This window comes from Lutra lutra, chromosome 11 (assembly GCF_902655055.1).
Source record: "Lutra lutra chromosome 11, mLutLut1.2, whole genome shotgun sequence".
In the NCBI taxonomy this organism is placed as follows: Eukaryota; Metazoa; Chordata; class Mammalia; order Carnivora; family Mustelidae; genus Lutra; species Lutra lutra.
The window spans coordinates 36,490,756-36,513,882 of NC_062288.1; the positions used below are offsets into that span (position 1 = coordinate 36,490,756).

The window sequence follows — 23,127 nt, forward strand, 5'->3', positions numbered from 1 at the left end:
AGAATCATTACAACAGGCCCCTCCCCAAGAAGATCAGCAAGAACATGTAGCCAAGACCAAGTTCACTGATCAAGGAGAACAGCGGAATTCCAGAGGGGAAAGCAAGGCATGGAATTCATGGCTTTCTCCCCATGACTCTTTAGTTTTCCCAAAGTTAATTAAATATTTTTAATTTTATTTTTTTCTTATTCTAATTTTTTAAACTTTTCTTTTTTCCTCTTTTAATGTTTTTTAACTAGTTTATCTCAACAATACCTTTCCTAAAAAAAAAAAAAATCTTTTTAAATTAAACCTTCATTATTATAGTCATATTTTATCCTTCATTGTATCTAACTTTATTTTTTGTATACATACAGGGTTTTTTCTTCTAAAAATTTTTGGAATACAATTTCTTCTAATAAATCAAAATATACCCTAAATCTAGCACAGGGCTTTGTTCTAGTCTCCAGCCTGAGCAAATTCTCTTCACTTTCTTTTTCTTTCTTTTTCCAACCAACTTATCTTATCAATTCCTTTTTTAGAATTTTTAAAATTTTCATCTTTACAGTCATATTCCATCCCTTCATTGTGTTTACCCTTATTTTTGTATATCTAAAATTTTCCTTTCTTTAAAATTTTGGGAGGTAGTTTCTTCTAAGAGACCAAAATACACCCAAAATCAAGTGGGTGGCTCTGTTCTATTCACCAGTCGAATATATATATATATGTGTATATATATATACACATATATTTTTTTTTTTTTAATTTCTTTCTACCCCCTTTCTCCTCCCCCCAATTTGGGGGTCTCTTCTGATTTTGTTAGCGTACATTTTTGGGGGCCCTTTGCCACCCTTTTAGTATTTTATTCTCTCATTCATATGTTCTTATCAGGATAGAATGACAAGGCGGAAAAACTTACCACAAAAAAAAAGAAAAAGAACAAGAACAAGAGGCAGTACCAAAGGCTAAGGACCTAATCAATATGGACATTGGTAATATGTCAGAACTGGAGTTCAGAATGACGATTCTCAAGGTGCTAGCTGGGTTCGAAAAAGGCATGGATTATATTAGAGAAACCCTATCTGGAGAAACACAAGCCCTTTCTGGAGAAATAAAAGAACTAAAATCAAACCAAGCTGAAATCAAAAAAGCTATTAATGAGGTGCAATAAAAAATGGAGGCTCTTACTGCTAGGATAAATGAGGCAGAAGAGAGAATTAGTGATACAGAAGACCAAATGATGGAGAATAAAGAAGCTGAGCAAAAGAGAGACAAACAACTACTGGACCACAAGGGGAGGACTCGAGAGATAAGTGATACTGTAAGACAAAACAATATTAGAGTAATTGGGATTCCAGAAGAAGAAGAGAGAGGGGAGCAGAAGACTTATATGTCTTAATGACAAAGAGAAAATCCTGAAAGGAGCTCAGGACAAGAAGTCTGTAACATACAATGGTAAAAATATTAGATTGGCAGCATACTTGTCCACAGAGACCTGGCAGGCCAGAAAGAGCTGGCATGATATATTCAGAGCACTAAACGAGAAAAACATGCAGCCAAGAATACTATATCCAGCTAGGCTGTCATTGAAAATAGAAGGAGAGATAAAAAGCTTCCAGGACAAACAAAAACTAAGAGTTTGTAAACACCAAACCAGCCCTACAGGAAATATTGAAAGGGGTCCTCTAAGCAAAAAGAGAGCCCAATACTAGTAGACCAGAAAGGAATAGAGACAATATACAGTAACAGTCACCTTACAGGCAATATAATGGCACTAAATTAATATCTTCCATAGTTACCCGAATGTAAATGGACTAAATGCCTCAATCAAAAGACACAGGGTATCAGAGTGGATAAAAAAACAAACCCCGGGGGGTGGGAGGTTGGGGGCACCAGGTGGTGGGTATTGTAGAGGGCACGGATTGCATGGAGCACTGGATGTGGTGCAAAAATAATGAATACTGTTATGCTGAGAAAAATTTAAAAAATTAAAAAAAAAAAAACAAAAAAAAAACAACCCCATCAATATGCTGTCTACAAGAAACTCATTTTATACCCAAAGACACCTCCAGATTTAAAGTGAGTGGGTGGGAAACAATTTACCATGCTAATGGACATCAAAAGAAAGCTGGGGTGGCAATCCTTGTATTAGATAAGAAGGACACCAAATCATACTCAAAGAGTCTGTCCAACAAGAAGCTCTAACAATTTTAAATATCTATGCTCCTAACATGGGAGCAACCAACTATATAAACCAATTAATAACAAAATCAAAGAAACATATTGACAATAATACAATAATAGTATGGGACTTTAACACACCCCTCACTCAAGTGGACAGATCACCCAAGCAAAAGATCAACAAGGAAATAAAGGTCTTAAATGACACACTGGACCAGATGGACATCACAGATGTATTCAAAACATTCCATTGCAAAGCAAAAGAATACACATTCTTCTCTAGTGCACATGGAACATTCCCCAGAATAGATCACATCCTGGCTCACAAATCAGGTCTCAACTGGTACCAAAAGACTGGGTTCATTCCCTGCATATTTTCAGACCACAATGCTCTGAAGCTAGAACTCAATCACAAGAGGAAATGTGGAAAGAACCCAAATACATGGAGGCTAAAGAGCATCCTACTAAAGAATGAATGGGTCAACCAGGAAATTAAAGAAGAATTGAAAAAATTCATGGAAACAAATGATAATGAAAACACAACTGTTCAAAATCTGTGGGACACAGCAAAGGCTGTCCTGAGAGGAAAATATATAGCGATACAAGCCTTTTTCAAGAAACAAGAAAGGTCTCAAATACACAACCTAACCCTATACCTAAAGGAGCTGGAGAAAGAACAGCAAAGAAAGCCTAAACCCAGCAAGAAAAAAGAAATAATAAAAATCAGTGCAGAACTCAATGAAACAGAAACCAAAAAAACAGTAGAACAAAGCAACGAAATTAGGAGACGGTTCTTTGAAAGAATTAATAAGTTTGATAAGCCTGGCCAGACTTATCAAAAAGAAAAGAGAATGGACCCAAATAAATAAAATCATGAATGAAAAAGGAGAGATCACAACCAACACCAAAGAAACACAAACAATTATAAGACCATATTATGAGCAACTATACGCAACAAATTTGACAATCTGGAAGAAATGGATGCATTTCTATAAACTACCAAAACTGAACCATGAGGAAATAGAAAACCTGAACAGACCCATAACCAGTAAGGAGATTGAAACAGTCATCAAAAGTCTCCCAACAAACAAGAACCCATGGCCAGACGGCCTCCCAGGGGAATTCTATCAAACATTTAAAGAAGAATTAATACCTATTCTCCTGAAACTGTTCCAAAAAATAGAAATGGAAGGAACACTTCGAAACTCATTTAAAGAGGCCAGCATTACCTTGATCCCAAAACCAGACAAAGACCCCATCAAAAAAGAGAATTACAGACCAATATCCTTGATGAACACAGATGCGAAAATTCTCACAAAAGTACTAGCCAATAGGATCCAACAGTACATTAAAAGGATTATTCACCACGACCAAGTGGGATTTATTCCAGGGCTGCAAGGTTGGTTCAACATCCGCAAATCAATGTGATACAACACATTAATAAAAGAAAGAGCAAGAACCATATGATACTCTCAATAGATGCTGAAAAGCATTTGACAAAGTACAGCATCCTTTCATGATCAAAACTCTTCAAAGTGTAGGGATAGAGGGTACATACCTCAATATCATCAAAGCCATCTATGAAAAACCCACTGCGAATATTATTCTCAATGGAGAAAAACTGAAAGCTTTTCCCCTAAGGTTAGGAACACAGCAGGGATGTCCACTATCACCACTGCTATTCAACATAGTACTAGAAGTCCTACCCTCAGCAACCAGACAACAAAAAGGAATTAAAGGCATCCAGATTGGCAAAGAAGAAGTCAAACTATCACTCTCTGCAGATGATATGATACTTTATGTGGAAAACCCAAAAGACTCCACTCCAAATCTGCTAGAGCTTGTACAGGAATTCAGTAAAGTGTCAGGATATAAAATCAATGCCAGAAATCAGTTGCATTTCTATACACCAACAGCAAGACAGAAGAAAGAGATATTAAGGAGTTGATCCCATTTACAGTTGCGCCCCAAACCATAAGATACCCAGGAATAAACCTAATCAGAGGTGAACTATAAACCTAATCAGAGGCGAAGAATCTGTACTCAGAAAACTACAAAGTACTCATGAAAGAAATTGAGGAAGACACAAATAAATGGAAAAATGTTCATGCTCGTGGATTGGAAGGAACAAATATTGTGAAAATGTCTATGCTACCTCAAGCAATCTACACGTTTAGTGCAATTCCTATCAAAATACCATCCATTTTTTTCAAAGAAATGGAACAAATAATCCTAAAATTTATATGGATCCAGGAAAGACTTTGAATAGCCAGAGGAATCTTGAAAAAGAAAGCCAAAGTTGGTGGTATCACAATTCCAGACTTCAAGCTTACAAAGCTTGATATCATCAAGACAGTATGGTACTGGCACAAAAACAGACACATAGGTCAATGGAACAGAATAGAGAGCCCAGAAATAGACTCTCAACTCTACGGTCAACTTATCTTTGACAAACCAGGAAAGAATGTCCAGTGGAAAAAAGACAGTCTCTTCAACAAATGGTGTTGGGAAAACTGGACAGCCACATGCAGAAAAATGAAACTGGACCATTTCCTTACACCACACACAAAAATAGACTTAAAATGGATGAAAGAGGGGCGCCTGGGTGGCTCAGTGGGTTAAGCCACTGCCTTCGGCTCAGGTCATGATCTCGGAGTCCTGGGATCGAGCCCCGCATCGGGCTCTCTGCTCAGCAGGGAGCCTGCTTCCTCCTCTCTCTCTGCCTGCCTCTCTGCCTGCTTGTGATCTGTCAAATTAAAAAAAAAAAAAAAACTTTAAAAGATTAAAAAAAAAAAAAAAATGGATGAAAGACCTCAATGTGAGAAAGGAATCCATCAAAATCCTTCAGGAGAACACAGGCAGGAACCACTTCAACCTCAGCCACAGCAACTTCTTAGAAACATCACCAAAGGCAAGGGAAGCAAGGGCAAAAATGAACTATTGGGACTTCATCAAGATCAAAACCTTCTGCACAGCAAAGGAAACAGTCAACAAAACCAAAAGACAACTGACAGAATGGGAGAAGATATTTGCAAACAACATATCAAATAAAGGGCTAATATCCAAAATCTATAAAGAACTCATCGAACTCAACACCCAAACAACAAATAATCCAATCATGAAATGGACAGAGGACATGAACAGACATTTCAGCGAAGAAGACATCCAGATGGCCAAAAGGCACATGAAAAAGTGCTCCACATTACTTGGCATCAGGGAAATACAAATTAAAACCACAATGAGATACCACCTCACACCAATCAGAATGGCTAAAATTAACAAGTCAGGAAACAACAGATGCTGGCAAAGATGCAGAGGGGAACCCTCCTACACTGTTGTTGGGAATGCAAGCCACTCTGGAAAACAGAGAAAACACTCTGGTGCAGCCACTCTGGAAAACAGCATGGAAGTTCCTCAAAAGGTTGAAAATAGAGCTACCCTATGACCCAGCAATCACACTACTAGGTATTTACCCTAACGATACAAATGTAGTGATCCGAAGGGGTATGTGCACCCAAATGTTTATAGCAGCAATGTCCACAATAGCCAAACTATGGAAAGAACCTAAATGTCCATCGTCCATCAACAGATGAATGGATAAAGAAGATGTGGTATATATATACCATCTATATATATATAGAATGGAATACTATGCAGTCATTAAAAGAAATGAAATTTTGCCATTTGCAACGATGTGAATGGAACTAGAAGGTATTATGCTCAGCGAAAGAAGTCGATCGGAGAAAGACAACTGTCATATGATCTCCCTGATATAAGGAATTTGAGAGGCAAAGTGGGGGGTTTAGGGAGTAGAGAAGGAAAAAATAAAAATAGATGGGATCAGGAGGGAGACAAACCATAAGAGTCTCTTAATCTCACAAAACAAACTGAAGGTTTCTGGGGGGAGGAGGGTATGGAGAGGGTGGTTGGGTTATGGACATAGGGGAGGGTATTTGCTATGAAGAGTGCTGTGAAGTGTGTAAGCCCGACGATTCACAGACCTGTACCCCTGGGGCAAATAATACATTGTATGTTTAAAAAAAAAAAAAAAAAAAAAAAGAAAGAAAGAAAAAGAAACAGAAAACCCAAACACCTTTTACGTGAAGTTTCAGAAAAGAACAACTTCAATATTATTTATTAATAGTGTGGGGACTGCTAAATAAACTAATGAATATCAATTTAAAAAATAAAATAAACTCAAATGGATTGATTATCTAAATGTGAGACCTGAAACCATAAAAATCCTTAAAGAGAGCACAGGCAGTAATTTCTCTAACATCGGTCAATGCAATATTCTTCTACATATATCTCCCAAGGCCAGAGAAATAAAAGCAAAAATAAATTATTTGAACTACATCAAAATAAAAAGCTTTTGCACAATGAAGGAAACAATGAACAAAACGAAAAGGCAACTGACTGAGTGGGAGAAGATAGTTGCAAATGACATATCTGATAAAGGGTTAGTATCCAAAATATATAAAGAACCGATATAACTCAGTACCCCAAAAACAATCCAATTAAAATATGGGCAGAAGACATGAACACACATTTCTCCAAAGAAGACATACACAAGGCCAAAAGACATGAAAAGATTCCCAACATTGCTAATTATCAGGGAGATGCCAATCAAAACTACAATGATCTAGAGATCACCTCGTGCCTGTCAGAATGACTAGTCAAAAACACAAAAAACAGTAAATATTGACAAGGATTTGAAGAAAAAAGAACACTCTTGCGTTGTTGGTGAGAATGCAAACTGGTGCAACCACTGTGGAAAACTGAGGAGGTTCCTCAAAAAATTAAAACTAGAACTACCTTATGATCCAGTGATCATACTACTGGGTATTTACCCCCCAAAATACAAAAACACTAATTCAAAGGGATACACACACCCCTATGTTTACAGCAGCATTATTTACAATAGCCAAATTATGGAAGCAGCCCAACCGCCCATCAACAGATGAAGAGATAAAGAAGATGTGGTCCATATATATACAATAGAACATTACTCAGACATGAAAAGGAATGAGATCTTGCCATTTGCAACAACATGGACAGAGCTAAAGAATCTAATGCTAAGCAAAATACATCAGAGAAAGGCAAGTATCATGTGATTTCATTCATATGTGGAATTTAAGAAACAAATGAGCAAAGGAAAAAAGAAAAAGAGACAAATCAAGAAACACTCCTAACTACAGAGAAGAAACTGATGGTTACCAGAGGGACAGTGGGTGGGGGATGGGCGAAATACATGATGGGGATTAAAGAGTACACTTATGATGAAAAAGAATATATATATACATATTTACAATTTTATGTGCATTTCTCACTAAATGCTCTTTCTTTTTAAAAAGAAATCTTTACAAAAGGTAACTATGTAATGTAATGGATATGTTCAATTAACTTGATTGTGGTAGATATTTTATAATGTATATGTAAATCATATTGTACACTTTAAATATATACAACTTTGCTAACTATAGCTCAATAAACTGAAAAAAATTCTAATGTCCAGGACGTATTTACAGATTTTACCAATGGAAAAATGAAGCAGTTCAGAATTTGTAGGCTTTTTGTTTCCTTTTAAATAGAATAACAAAATTTTAATAAGTAAAAAAAGAAATGTTTTCCAAAAAGCCTTGGGAAGTACATAATAACATTTCAGATGGTTATAAATGGAAATTGTGAATCTAAGCACAACATGCACCAAATGTCACCTTTTAAATATCCTTAAGCATAGGTTTAAAGCCATAAATTATTAATAGCATTAAAAAATGAGGTGCGCCTGGGTGGCTCAGTCAGTTAAGCATCACACTCTTGATCTCAGCTCAGGTCTTGATCTCAGGGTCATGAGTTCAAGCCCTGCACTGGGCATGGAGCCTACTGTAAATAAATTTAATTAATTAAATACATAAAGTAAAATTGAAAAATGCTTTCTATAAAGAGGGACATATTTCAACAACCTTCACAAGCAGTATTACCTGATCAGGAGGTTGAATATGTTGGACACACTGAAAAATGTGAATTCCTTGAGCAGAGACAAGCAAAGGATGCAGAGAATGTTGAGACTGGCTTGTGGCAATCAGTGCAACCAAACTTCCCGTGGAAATCAACTCTTTCATCATATCACTCAAAGCTAGAATAATAAAGCAATGTAGGATAAAAGCTTAGTAAATATAAACATGAAATTTAAAAATTATAGTCATTAAAAATAATCTAAAGTTGAGCTTTTAGATGGAGTACAGAGAGAATGAATCCTTCATACCTTTGAAAAATTAAATCTGCCATTCATTCGTTGATGGATTTATTGAGGACCTAGTATCAGCCCCAGTCCAACCAATCTAATGGAGGCAGAGGAAGTACTGTAAACTCAGTGTGTATATGCAAAACAATGCCTAGGTGGTTCCTTACTTCGGGATTTTAGAAAGTAAATGAACAGGAGTCTGAGATAAATACAGAAAGAGGATCAATTTCCATATTGTACTCTGTTGATCTGGCAACATACAGTTCCTATTCCTATGACTTCCTGAACCATCTCTACACCAGCTCTTGCCAGGTTTGGTGGTTAGGCGGTCAGAACTGAAAGAGGCATTAATAATGGGTATCGAAGTCCTGACCTAGACATTTGCAGCATTCCAGTAAGTACTCCTATAGGATTCAAACTGCAAGATTAACAGGAGTTTGTAAGAAGCCGAGGCACTGAGGCTGCATTTTCTATCTGTTCCCTCAAGAACCTGGAGGCACCTACATGCTGGCAAAACCTCCGGCACTACCTCCCCAGCTCCCTCGATGAATTCTAAGCTCCAGTTATGCGACAGTCACTAACTTCCCACCAGTTCACATACCTCTGTGCCTTTGCCTGTGGATCACGCTTCCTTTGCTTCCTCACTAGCATAAAGCTGCTTCACGCTAATGTCTACTCCTCCATCAAAATGCCATTCATTGCAGTTAACTCCCCCAGCAGCCTTCTCTGCTAACTCCTTACCACCCTCCCAGTCCCAGCTGAGCGTGCGGGCTCCTCCAGGGCCCCGCGTACACCTCTAGCAGAGATCCCGCCACCTCCGAGCTGTGCCGCCCTGGTCAAACGACTTAATCTCTGAATTTCCATTAATTCATCTATAGAACAGTAGCAGGATAGTGGCAGGTAGAGTACAAAACAGTCCCTAGCCCAGAAAAGGCACTCAACGCATGATAGCTACCATTATCACTATCTGTATTCCATACGAAAATGGTCCATTTACTTTTCTTTCCGCTCCTAGACTTTGAGAATACAGACTGTGTACAAGCATTAGACAAGTATTTGTCAAATGAACAAAGCGATTTCTAATAAGCGTAGGAGAGCACAAAAACCCCATAAGACTAATCAGGAAGTTGCAGAATTTTCACACTGCACTTGTCTACCAATTTTACTAATACAGAAGCCTCAAAAGCAACATATAACATGGCATTTTCTGAAGAGAGCAGATTTGTCACTAAGACCGAAACTGTTGGCTAGCCAAAGAAAAAGGCCCACGGCCACGAGTGGGTGCGTTGCCATTACCATGTGCCAGCCGCTGGCTCTGCACGGCCTCAGGGCTATGCTCATGTTCCGGGACAGCAGGCAGGCCAACGATGAGGTCAAGGTCGTCCAGCAGAATCACAGAAGGCTGCCTCCATGCTGCCTCTGAGAAAGCCAGCTCCAGGGTTTTTTGTACATTTTCAAGCCTTTTTCCTTAATATGGAAGATATAAAATGGTTTTAATGTTACTTCAGGGCTGGTAAGTTCCAGCTGCTTTTCTGAGAGCATTAGAAAATTCAATACCATATTTTGTTAATATACCAATCACTAAAATTCGTTAGTCATTAACTTGGTTTTAATTAATACAGCCTCAAAGGACTCACTAAAGAACTGAATTTTATAAAACGGAAAAAAGGAATATGCTACTGTAAGTCCTGTATGTATGTATTCTTACCTGGCCTTATTCCACAGCAAATGTCAGATGGCATACAACAAAACAGTAAAATAAAAGGAGGATATGGAAAAACATAAATAGGAGTAGGGGATCAAGACTCTCATAAAATCAAACATACATGTAGCTGTCCAGAGATTTTAGAGTTACTCTGTTTGAATCATACATTGGCTTCAAACTTCCTGGTGAATGGCCAACATTTAATTTTCAAACAACAGAAAATATACAAAGTCATAAGCTGATACAGAGTTCCTGTTACTTAGGTCTACAACAAAGCTTTCACATGAAGCTTCAAGTAGGACTCTGAGAGATGGACAGTCCCTCTAAAATCACCTTTGTAGCATATGAAATAATGGGTTTTCAAAGGCTATTTCTTAGTTTCTTACCATATACTTGAAATACACAAACACATACAGAGCCTGGGATTAATTGAGATGATATGGTAGAGGTAGCCAAGGGGGGAAAAAGGTATTCAAAATAAAATCTTTCCAATCTTGTTTTTTTTTTTTTTAGAAAAAAAAAAAAGGTAAGAAGCAGTAAATACTTTGAAAGTATAAAAGCATACACGGTAAATTGTAATTTCCCTCCTTACCGTCCACAGCCAGCCTTCCCTGCCTCACCCAGCGTTTCTCTAGTAATTCAGGGATAATTTATACCCATCAGAGTATATCTTAGATACTAACTTTCTCCAAATGGTCTAAGTTGGCATTTCCAGGAATATAGTCTATAAAGAGTTTTGGCTGGGGAAAGAAAAGGAGGGGGCTGGGCTTCCATCAAGTATGGAGACTTTAAAAAATTTTGCTGAAAATATTAGAAAGCCAAAGGTTTTACATTTCCAAGGAATTTAAATGACTAAAAGAAAAGTTAAAGATCAGATATTCACAGTTGTTAGATTAACAGCATTAAATAACATTTCTGTCTTTCTAGCAAAAAAAAGGTTTTATGTTGAGTGTTATCATAGTCATACCTCGTAAAGCTTTACAGTCAACTATCTCCACATGGGCATCCAATCTGTCAGATGTTTCTTTACAGACTGCCTTGGCTAAAGTTGATTTGCCAGTGCCCTAGAAGATAATTGGCTCATAAGCAAACTATTCAATCACAGAAATAGCTTCTGTTACTGTGGCAACCACCCAGACTCAGCCTCACTGATCAAGTGTTCACTACACAACGTTCTATGCCTGTTAGAGCCCAATAAAGCTAGGGGTTAAAAAAAAAAAAAAAGAAAGAAACCCCACATCCCTGGAGCTCTGGGACCACATTATGGTGGGTGACATTTAGCGTAAAGTAAACTAACAGGGGTGTGCCTGGGTGGCTCAGTCATTGACCATCTGCCTTCGGCTCAGGTCATGATCCTGGGGTTCCTGGGATCTAGCCCTGCATTGGGCTCTTTGACTGGCAGGAAGCCTGCTTCTCCCTCTTCCACTCTCCCTGCTTGTGTTCCCTCTCTTGCTTGACAGAGAAGTCTGTCAAATAAATAAAATCTTAAAAAAAAAAAAAAAAGTAAACTAACAGGAAGGAGTGAAAATCTGGATTCATGAAGTTTTAAAAGCCCTGCAGGGTAAGTGGGAAAGAATTATTTCCTAAATACGAATTCAAATCTATCAAAGAAAAATACGTAATATTCCTCGAAGAAACCAGGAAGCTCCAGCTTCCCAGGCTTCATAGAAGGTTTCAAGTAGTATAGAAACACAGGCAAGGTTAACAGAGGACAACCCAATCTCAGGAATATAGACTCCCCCCCTGCCCCAAAAAAGGGCATTTCCCACCCCAGTTCCAACCTCAATTGGTACTGACACAAAAAATAATAAATTGCTTTGAAAAAGTAAAAAATGTATATACCAGGCTAGTTGCTGTGTGAGAAAGGCAGGTGTTACTAAAATGACTTTTGTTTCAAGCTGTTAGAAGCTGGATGTATCCTATGTTCATTATAGAGCATAGAAGGAAAATAAACATCTAATTTGTATTTGCCATTTGTTAAAACAATCACTAATACTTAATTTTGCTTACCTTTAAAAATAGGCAATGCTTTGTTATTTACTAGAAGGGAATAATGTGAACATTAATTTTTCTAGAGAAATGAATCCTATTTCCATTTAATTTCAACTATTTTTTTAAGAAAGATTTGATTTTTGGGGCGCCTGGGTAGCTCAGTGGGTAAAGCCTCTGCCTTTGGCTCAGGTCAAGATCCCAGGACTGGGATCAAGCCCCACATTGGGCTCTCTGCTCAGCAGGTAGCCCGCTTCCTCCTCTCTCTCTCTCTCTCTCTCTCTCTCTCTCTCTCTCTCTGTCTCTCTGCCTGCCTCTCTACTTGTGATCTCAATCTGTCAAATACATAAGTAGAATTTAAAAAAAAAAAAGATTTTATTTTTTTATTTAATTGACAAAGAGCGAGAGAGGGAACGCAAACAGGAGTGGGAGAGGGAGAAGCAGGTTTCCCAGAGAGCAGGGAGCCTGATGTGGGGCTTGGGATCCCAGGATCCCAGAACCCCAGGGCTATGATCTGAGATGAAGGCAGACGCTTAATGAGTGAGCCACCCAGGTGTCCCTAATTTCAACTATTTTTTTTTTAAGATTTTATTTATTTGACAGAGAGAGATCACAAGTAGGCAGAGGCAGAGAAAGGGGGAAGCAGGCTCCCTGTTGAGCAGAGAGCCTGATGTGGGGCTCGATCCCAATACCCTGAGATCATGACCTGAGCCGAAGGCAGAGGGTTAACCCACTGAGACATCCAGGCACCCCTCAACTATTTTTAATGGAAAGCACTAATTACCCACTTCCCTATTATCTTAAATCAACTGTAATTTTAATTCAGTTTCTTGGTCATTTACATATAGTATAACTGTGACCACCAATTAGTGTTCCATGTAGCCCTCAGAGACTCTTATGGTGGGCAGAACTGTTTATATTAAGTGATTCCCAGACTATGGAGGGTTTGATCCTGGTTTATAAAATAATATGCAAAAAATACAAAGTAACTATAAATACTTAGGAGAGAAAGGTAAAAAATGTTCTGTGATCATCCTACCTCACTGAAGTAACCACAGTCAATTGTTCTGATGTTTCATCCTTCCAGACACTCCCCACATACTTGATGTAAATTTATGGAGATGGGATTATTTATGTGGGTTCATGACAAATCATTGTCCTCTTTATGGACAAATATGGAGTCGCATCAGCTCCCCAGCTCGCTGCCACTCTGAGACATACTAGACAGTAATAGGTTCCAGAAGCCACTTCTTAATGTATCTTAATGCTGCTTCCAATTTTTAACTATTATAAGTAAAGCTAAAATAAATATTGATAAGCCTATTTACTTATTTGTCAGATTATACCTTCAGAATACATTTCTAAGGAGTGGAATTACTATATCATAAGGTACACATTTAAAATTTTGCTGAACATTGCTATAGTGCTTCCAAGAAAGGCTGAACATTGGTAGCTTTTTACAGTTCTTTTAATATAGGTTTTCTCCCTCAATCTGCTATTATTTCTTACCCTTGTCGCTTTGTCTAGCTTTAAGAGCCCGCACCAGCTCTAATATTTTGTTTTTCAGCACCATGGGCTGGAAAAACAGTGAAGTTTGTTATACAAAGTCTGAAATTTGGCAGGCACTCAAATACAACCATCATCATAGCTAACGGAATTACATTTACATTTAAGTCAATGGACTCCAGGTGTGCCTTGCTGCCTCAGTTGGTGAAGCACACAACTCTTCTTAAAAATAAAAAAATCAGGCACCTGGGTGGCTCAGTGGGTTGAGCTGCTGCCTTCGGCTCAGGTCATGATCTCAGGGTCCTGGGATCGAGTCCCGCATCGGGCTCTCTGCTCAGCAGGGAGCCTGCTTCCCTTCCTCTCTCTCTGCCTGCCTCTTTGCCTGCTTGTGATCTCTGTCTGTCAAATAAATAAATAAAATCTTAAAAAAAAATAAAAATAAAAATAAAAAAATCTTTAAAAGATAAAAATAAATAAATAAAATAAAAAATCTTTAAAAGATAAAAAATTTTTTAAAAAGTCAATGCTCTCCAAAGAAGAAAGAAATAAGGGGTGCTGAAATCCTTTTGCTCAGTCAGATGCCCATCTCCTCACATAAAGTAACTCACATTTTTTTTTTTAAAGATTTATTTATTTATTTGACAAAGAGAGACACAGTGAGAGAGGAAACACAAGCAGGGGGAGTGGAAGAGGGAGAAGCAGGCTTTCCACTGAGCGGGAAGCCAGATATGGGGCTCAATTTCAGGACCCCGGGGATCATGAGCCCTGAGCCGAAGGCAGATGCTTAACAACTGAGCCACCCAGGTGCCCCACCCACATTTGTATAATAGCACTTTTCAGTCTACAAAGTGCTTTCACATACATTATTTCACTTAAGTGAGATTAATCCTAAGAAACTGAAAACCTGCCTGAGGTCACAGCTAGGAAGTACATGACAGAGGTGGGACTCAAATCCAGGTCTTCTCTGTTTGTTCTTCCTATCAGCCATGCTACCCCTAGGTAAGATGGGGATGTCTGGTTTCTGAGTCAATAGAATATTGCTTTTTCAAAATAAATACTCTACAATGATGATGCATTTTGGAATCTGACACAGAAAATCTAGAAACTGCATAGAAGAGCTGCTATAGTTCACCAGCCTTGCATACCTGGGATAAATCCCACTTGATCATGGTATACAGTTCTTTACATACACTGGTTGATTTGATTTGCTAATATTTTGTTGACGATTTCTGCATCTATGTTCATGAGTGATACCGGTCTGTAGTTTTCTTCTAATGCCTTTGTCTGGTTTTGGTATTCGGGTGATGCTGGCCTCACAGAATGAGTTAGGAAGTATTCTTTTTGCTTCTATCCTCTGAGAGAGACTGTAGAAAACTGGTGTCATTTCTTCTTCTTATGTGTTTGATAGAATATACCAGTGAATCTATCTGGGCCTGATGTTTTCTGTTTTATGAGGCTATTAATTATTAATTCAATTTCTTTACTAGATATAGATCTTTTTACATTGTCTACTTCTTCTTGTGTGAGTTTTGGGAACTTTTGTCTTTCAAGGAATTGGTCCATTCATCTAAGATGGTTATCAAATATGTGAGCATAGAGTTGTCCATGACTATTACTACTTTATTATCCTTTTAATGTTTATGGAAACTGTACTGATGGACCCTCTTTGATTTCTGGTATTACTAATTTGTGTCTTCTTTTTTTTTCTTAGACTGGCTAGAAGCTTATCAATTTTATCATCTTTTCAAAGAAGCAGCTTTTGGTTTCGCTGATTTTCTCTCTTGATTTCAATTCACTGTTTTCAGTTCACTGATTTCTGCTCTAATTCTTATTATTTCTTTTCTTCTGCTTACGTTGGATTTAACTTGCTCTTTTTCTGGTTTCCTATGGCAGGGGGAGCTTAGGTTACTGGAGTAGTTGCTACATTTTAAATAAGAATCAGAAGAAAGCAACTGGGCCAGTAACAGGGAAAAAAAGCTATTTTACTGAAAAAGCCTTAAAAATTTTGAAATGAATGAAAGAAAAGGACTTGGAAAAACCACACTGTACCCCTGAAAACAATATTGCATTGGCAGAGAATAAAGCCCTTAAAAGGGGCATGGAAACTCTAGCAAAACTGATGAAGAGTAAAGTAGAAGACACAAACCACCAAGATCAGGAAATGGCCCATCACAACAGATTCCACAGTCATTCAAAGGACAGTAAAAGGAATACTACCAACAACTTTATGCTCAAGAATTTGACAACTTAGGAGAAATGGACCAACTCCTTGGAATTACAAACTACCAAATGTCTGTCAAGGTGAAATAGACAATTAAGGGAATTTAATTTATAATTAAAAAGTTAAAGGTGAAGAAACCAGATTGTATCACTGGAGATTTTACCAAACATTTAAGGAAGAATGAACACCGACTTTAGATAATCTCTTCCAGAAAATGGAATGGGAAGAACACTTCTGAACTCATTTCATGAGGTCACTATTACCCTGACAGCAAAACTAGACAAAGACAGTATGAAAACAGAAAACTATAGGCTAATATCACTCATGAATTTAGATGCAAAAATTCTCAACAGAGTATTAGCAAACAATGGAGCGCCTGGTTGGCTCCGTCAGAAGAGCATAGAGCTCTTGATCTCAGGGTCATGAGTTTGAGCCCCATGTTGGGTGTAAATTAAAAAAACAAAAACAAAAAAACAAAATAGGGTGCCTGGGTGACTCAGTTGGTTAAGCAGCCAACTCTTGGTTTGGGCTCAGGTCATAATCTCAGGGTTGTGAGATCAATCCCTGTGTTGGGCTCCCTACTGAGCTCTATTCTGCCCTCCCCCCATTCATGCAAGTGCATACTCTCTCTCTCTCAAATAAATAATCTTTTTTAAAGAAGCAAAAAGAAAAAACCTTAAAAAAAAAAAAAGAGAAAGTATTAGCAAACAAACTCGGCAAGGTATACAAAGAATAATACACCAAAACCAAGTGGGATTTATTACAGATATGTAAGGCTGGTTCAATATTTGGAAAACCAATCACCCCTATAAACACCCTGAAAAGCAAAAATCATATACAGAAATTGGTACAGAAAAAAGGCAGGGCGGATGTCCCCTTATTCATCTTATTCATCACCACTTTCTAAATTTCCAAAGCAAATGTAGCCTTCCCATATCTTAACACCCCTGTATAACAAATGATCAAAACCCAAAGAGAGAAAAATAGAAGTGATTAGTGCAATGGGCACATTTTAACCACATACCTTTCCTCCTGTGAATAAAAGGGCTCCATTCCTAAGTCCTGCCACTAGGGACATCAGCTGTCGAGACAAGGGGCGACCCAGGAGGCTATGAATGATGTGTTCCATGGAGGCCACACCTAAGGAATTCACTCCTCTGCAAAACACACACATTGTTGCATGGTAACAAACTGAAGCAGGGTCAAATCCAGCTGTAAAAAATTCTGAAACTTTCCTTCCCAGGCTAGTTAATGATTTTTAAAAGAGTAAAATGGGGAAAATTTTCCCTTACTTAAAAGCATATTAAATCAATACCAAATCTGAGTTAACAGCTTTTAAAATAGCTTTATTACTTTCAAACACGTACAGTACCCAGAAGTTTTGTCTGAACAGGACATCTTAAGGAATGTGTCTTAACACACACCAACGCCCCTCTCAAATGATTTTTGGTTTGGTAATCCACATGATCATGAATGAGTGCATCTGAAGCATTAGGATAATGGAAGACTTATTTCCTCTTAAACTTAACCTTTGAAGTCCAGTTTCAATTTGTAGATTATACAAGCACGAACTTCAACCCACTTCCTGACTCTAGCACTTCCTGATAATAAATATACATTCCTAAAATCAGAGTCTGAAGAGATTTTACTTTCAAGATGAGTATTATGCTGTATTTAAACATTGTTATTTTGGGGCGCCTGGGTGGCTCAGTGGGTTAAAGCCTCTGCCTTCAGCTCAGGTCATGATCTCAGGATCCTAGGATCGAGCCCCGCATCGGGCTTTCCGCTCAGAGGGAGACTGCTTCTCCCTCTCTCTCTCTGCCTGCCTCTCTGCCTACTTTTGGTCTCTGTCTGTCAAATAAATAAAATAAAATCTTAAAAAAAATAAAAAATTAAAAAAAAAACCATTGTTATTTTATGGTTTAATCCTTTTACTAGAACATTTACAGATTATACTATTACAGGAAACCAAATCACTACTACTACAACTACAAAAAGCCGTGAAGAATTCGAAGATGTAATGTTTATAGGAGATTCTCATATTCTATAAGAGATAAAGAAATTAAGAGGAAGTTCTTTTCAGACTTGTTTGATTTTAAAAGTTGTGGAAAACACAAATAATCCCAATTAGTACATTAATAAGATAGTTGAAGGAATAACTTAATTTGAAATATTTTTAAACACTCAGATGTTTTTGGATTTAATGTTTAAAATAAATGTACTAGCTCTAAGAATTATTGCTTTATTCAAGCACATATGACCCAAGTCATACCCAGTTGCTTCCTTCTCACAAATCAAATCTCAAAGCAAAATTTCTAATAAGCTTCAGCCTTTTATGTAGTTCCCTAAGAAAACAAGGCAAATTACTAAGCAAGGTGTGACAATTGAAACAATCCCTGAAAAAATACCTATTAATGCATTATTAAGATTATTCAATGACATTAACATGTACTTTAATGTTTACACATAAAAACCCTGCCAGACATAATGTCAAACATGGCTGTAAACATACTAGTTTGGCCAGAACTTCTTACCCCAAGCAGTTCAGCTTTAAAAAAGGAAGAATAAAGTCAATTTCCTCACTGTTTTCTTCTTTTACCATAGGATCTAGAAGGACCTATAGTAGCAAGGAAAAATCAGTTTTACATTTCAAAGTTATATCTTTGGTCTGTTTTTCTCAGGTCCCAGGAAACAGAATTACTGATTCTGTTACACAGAAAGAAAAGACACATGGTGCATGCAAGATCATTACTCAAAAGAGCCTTCCCAACAGTAATTTATTCAACGAAGGAACAAAAATATTTATGGTGAACAAACAGTAAAGGATGTCATCTCCTTCATACATTTTTATGGACACATCTTTATATTTGCAATTTTGATATGTGTCATATTTACTCTTCACAATTCTTACATTTCTATCTCCTCTGAATGGTATTCCTTCAATTTTATCTCAAAAGTAGAGAGACAATGTCTGGTTCTCAACCATTCAAATTCTATATGACTAGAGTATCTTCAACTCTATAACAAGAGTGACTATCCTAACAAAAACCTAGTATTCTAAAAAGTCCACTTATAAAATCCTTCTGGGAGGAAAGTGATCTGATAATATTTGTGAAAAGTTGAGAATTTAAGAACTGCCAAAATAATGCGGGTTACTGTAAACATCGGTTACAGCAGACATACAAGTAAAAATATGAATTTTTAAAAAATCAAACCCCTAGAGCTAGTTTTCCTTTGTTTCAATACTAGAATAATTTGAAATCATGATCCATTTGCCAGTTAACACAATCAATTCTATTCTTGAAACTTAACTGTGCCTCGACTTTAAGTATAGGATTAATCAATTTGTTTAGATAAGTTAAAGAGAGTATATAATAAAATATTTTAAATCAAGTTATTCCTTACTCTTATCATTCACATTTCTAACACACTTCAGGATACAAAGTCTTACAGGTAAACTCATACTTTGTTATCGATCCCATGCAACAAATATTCATTAAATATTCAATAATATGATTACTTGTATTGTGGTCTTCTGCAGCAGATTGGTGCTCAACAAAAAAATGTTTTCTTTTTCTTTTTCCCAAGAATTAACTATATTTAGAGAAAACTCCTTCAACCCTATCAAAAAAAAAAAGTAATATGTGTAGAGTTAGCACTGAAGTGGAGATGAAACAAAGATTTAAATTTACCTAAATTTCAATAAAGGCATTCTCTGATATATAAAACCATTTACTCATCATTATGTTTCCTGTTCCCCCGTATGACAGGTTGGAAAAACAACGAAAACTTCCTAAGTAGGAAAAATAACAAAGAACAAAATTTACCCACCATCTTTAAATCTCAGCTTAATGTATTCTTCCTCTGATAGTATCACAGGAAGTGTGGTAGTAGTACCCTGCTCTAGCCATGAAGAGAACGCAGTTTTTACGTCTTCTTCACTTACATCTTTAGGCTGCCAGAGTAAAGGGAAGAACAGTAATGAATTATCCAAATGCCTACATGAACGCTAACATCGTTAGCTTAATACCTTATCTTGCTAATAATATCCAAACCTTGTTACAGCTGATGGACCTAAAACAAGCCTCTTAACCTCTCTGAGCCTTGCTCAGCTCAGGTGAGAGCCGTAAGCTGGTGTCCCTTAGGGAGGAGACTGGTCAATTGCATCAATCACGTTATTTACCCATTCGGCAACAGTTTGGCACAAGTGATTACATGTGCTAGTTCGAGATGCAACCAGCCTGGCATGACCATTTGTTATCTGTGTGACTGTGGGCAAATGAAGAAAAACTCTCTGAACTTCAGTTTTACAATCTATTAAATGGAAACAACTAAAAATAAATAATTTTTTAAAAGTAAAAAAAAAAAAGCAGACCTTACCAAACAAAACCAGGAAGGGTATTCATATTTATAGGCACAGATTTGGAATTTGACATTAAGGGTAGTGGAGCCTGAAGAAACATTTACAGGGGCCCCTGGGTGGCTCAGTTTGCTAAGCGTCGGACTCTTGATTTTGGCTCAGGTCATGATCTCAGGGTCGTGAGACGGAGCTCCACATTGGGCTCTGCACTGAGCATGGAGCCTACTTAAGATTCTCTCTTTCTCTCTCTTTCCTTCTGTCCCTCCACCCCCCGCCCCTCCCCCTCTCTAAAAAAAGTGGGAGGCAGGACAAAAACAAAAAAAAAACATTTACGGAAGTGGTGAAATTTTAAACACTCCTTAGCTCTATGACCAGTGATTCTTGTACCACGATTTGGCTCACTGGATAACCATTCCAACCCCATTCTCCCTTGCCTCCCTCTGAAAGTGGGGGGAAAGAAAACTCCATTCCCAGCCTGACCTGTGAGTACATGCCTGCATTCTGACCAATGGTGTGCGATCACCAATCTTTAGGAAGGGCTTCTCCTCCTAATTGAAACGTAAGGCAATTTTGCAAAGAGAAGGCTTTTGCTTTCAGCCTTTTCTTCTGCTGCCAAAAATGCAGATGTGATGCCTATTAGTACAGCAAACGCCTTGCATCTAAGAGGAGGAAAGTTCCAGGCCAAGGATGGCAGAAAGACCAAAGGTGCCTAGATCCCTGATGGCATAGTTTAACTGGCTCTGAGCGCCTCCAAACTTCTTTGTATGTAAGAAAAATAGGCTCTTTATATGCTGAAGTCACTTTTTTTTTCTGTTAAGCAGGCTACAGTGCTGATATGCTCAATAAGTACAATGTTAATAAACTGTTCAAAAGGTATGAAGGAATTCTAAGAAAAATATTAATTTTTAAAGTTTTTGAAGTTCTTAAATTAGAATTAAGTTTTTAAAACCTTATTGAAGGGACGCCTGGGTGGCTCAGTTGGTTAAGCAGCTGCCTTCGGCTCAGGTCATGATCCCAGCGTCCTGGGATCGAGTCCCACATCGGGCTCCTTGCTCGGCGGGGAGCCTGCTTCTCCCTCTGCCTCTGCCTGCCATTCTGTCTGCCTGTGCTTGCTCTCTCTCCCTCTCTCTCTGATAAATAAATAATCTTTAAAAAAAAAAAAAAAAACTTTAAAACCTTATTGAAGCTAAAAACACCCATAGCTCTCTGGGAACTGGTAAACTAAACTGGCACAGGTGACAATTGCCTGTCAATGCATAGTCTAGCACTTTCCGGCTGCACTATTAATACTGAAACAACACAGGGAACATTTTTAAAAATTACATGGATGTAGCAAAAAATATCTTTTAAAAGCCAATTATCGGGGTACCTGGTGGCTCAGTCAGTGAGACATGCAAGTCTTGATCTTGGGGTCATGAGCTCGAGCCACACTTTGGGCACAGAGCTTAATGAAAAAAAAAAAGCCAAATTATCCATATTTGCATTGGCACAATATACATAATATGTGTGTTGTTTATTAAAGACTTCTCGGTTTCTCAAAAAGTTAAACAGAATTATGTAAAGATCCAGCAACTCAGATGCCTGAGTGGCTCAGCTGGTTAAGTGGCCATCTCTTGATTTTGGTTGAAGTCATGATCATAGGGTTGTGAGATCAAGCCCTACATCGGGCTCCATGCTGGGCGTGGAGCCTGCTTAAGATTTCCTCCCCACCCCAACCCTCTGCCACCCAACTCTTTTTCTCTTTAAGAAAAAAAAAAAAAAAAGACATAGCAACTCAACTCCTAGGTATATACCCAAAGGAACTCAAAGCAGGGACTCAACAGATACTTCTACACTCATGTCCATAGCAGTGTCATTCACAATAGCCAAAAAGATGGAAGCAACCCATGGGTCTATCAACAGATGAATGGAGAAACAAAATGTGGTGTATGCATACAATGGAATATTATTTCGCCATAAATAGGAATGAATATGTTCTACTACTTGGACGAGCCTTAAAAGCACGTTAAGTGAAATAAACCAGATGCATGGGACAAATATTATAGGATTCCACTTACATGAAATATATAGAATAAGCAAATTCATACACAGAATATAGATTATAGGTTACCAGGAGCTAGGAGAGGAGGGGATAGGGCATTATTGCTTAATGGGCACAGTTTCTGTTTGGGGGCTGGGAAAGTTTTGGAAACGGGGGTGGTGATGATTGCATATAATGAATGTAATTAATGCTGAACTGTACACACTTAAAAATGGTTAAAATAGCATTTCATTAAACATATTTTACCACAACATAATAAAACAAAGACTTCTTTGTCCTTCTAGCAAAAAGGAAAACAACATCTTTATTACACGGCTGAAGAAACTAGAAATTTTACATGACATGTAAAACAACTGTGATATAACATAAATTTGAACTCACTATATTTTCTCTAGGTTGTAGTTTTAGAGATCTTGGGATTTTAGGGGTAATTTCCACTGGAGTTATTCTGACTACTGCATGCATTTCTACATCTAGTCTCTTTCTCAGGTCATCTGGAATCTGAAATTTAAAAATAAAAAAATATATATAAATATGTGCAAAACTTGCTTTAAAAAATAGTCCACAGCATACACATTGTTATTAACTTCTATGAATTCAGGTAAATTGATGGAAGTTGTCATGATTCATAAGAGTAACCAGATGGATATTCAGCCACTATCGTATCACAAACATTTCCATTTCCCCTCTTCGTTTCTTTCTTTCCACACCCTCTTCAGAATGAGATGCATCAACCTGGCTCTCTCAAGTCAAGCCTGCTTGGGGACCGCCACTCCTCGGTGCCCATGGCCGCCAACCTCTCAAGTGCAGTGGTAAGCGCGGACTCCTCACTGCCGTCTTACAAGGTCCCTAGGCCCCTACCTGGCACTTCTTCACCATGTCCTCACCATGTATTCAAGGA

At 37.8% G+C, this 23,127-nt stretch overlaps 1 protein-coding gene across 1 annotated transcript in view; it reads right to left on the reverse strand.

Moving 5' to 3' along the window:
* Positions 1 to 23,127, reverse strand: part of PEX1 (peroxisomal biogenesis factor 1) — a 52,477-nt gene that overhangs the window by 18,142 nt on the left and 11,208 nt on the right. The window contains exons 6-13 of the mRNA XM_047694669.1: positions 22,608 to 22,727; positions 19,657 to 19,780; positions 19,346 to 19,446; positions 18,360 to 18,442; positions 16,850 to 16,982; positions 11,077 to 11,173; positions 9,701 to 9,871; positions 8,142 to 8,296 (exon numbers count right to left, since the gene is read on the reverse strand). Of these exons, the coding sequence (XP_047550625.1) occupies positions 8,142 to 8,296; positions 9,701 to 9,871; positions 11,077 to 11,173; positions 16,850 to 16,982; positions 18,360 to 18,442; positions 19,346 to 19,446; positions 19,657 to 19,780; positions 22,608 to 22,727 (984 nt within the window). The remainder of the gene's footprint in view (positions 1 to 8,141; positions 8,297 to 9,700; positions 9,872 to 11,076; positions 11,174 to 16,849; positions 16,983 to 18,359; positions 18,443 to 19,345; positions 19,447 to 19,656; positions 19,781 to 22,607; positions 22,728 to 23,127) is intronic.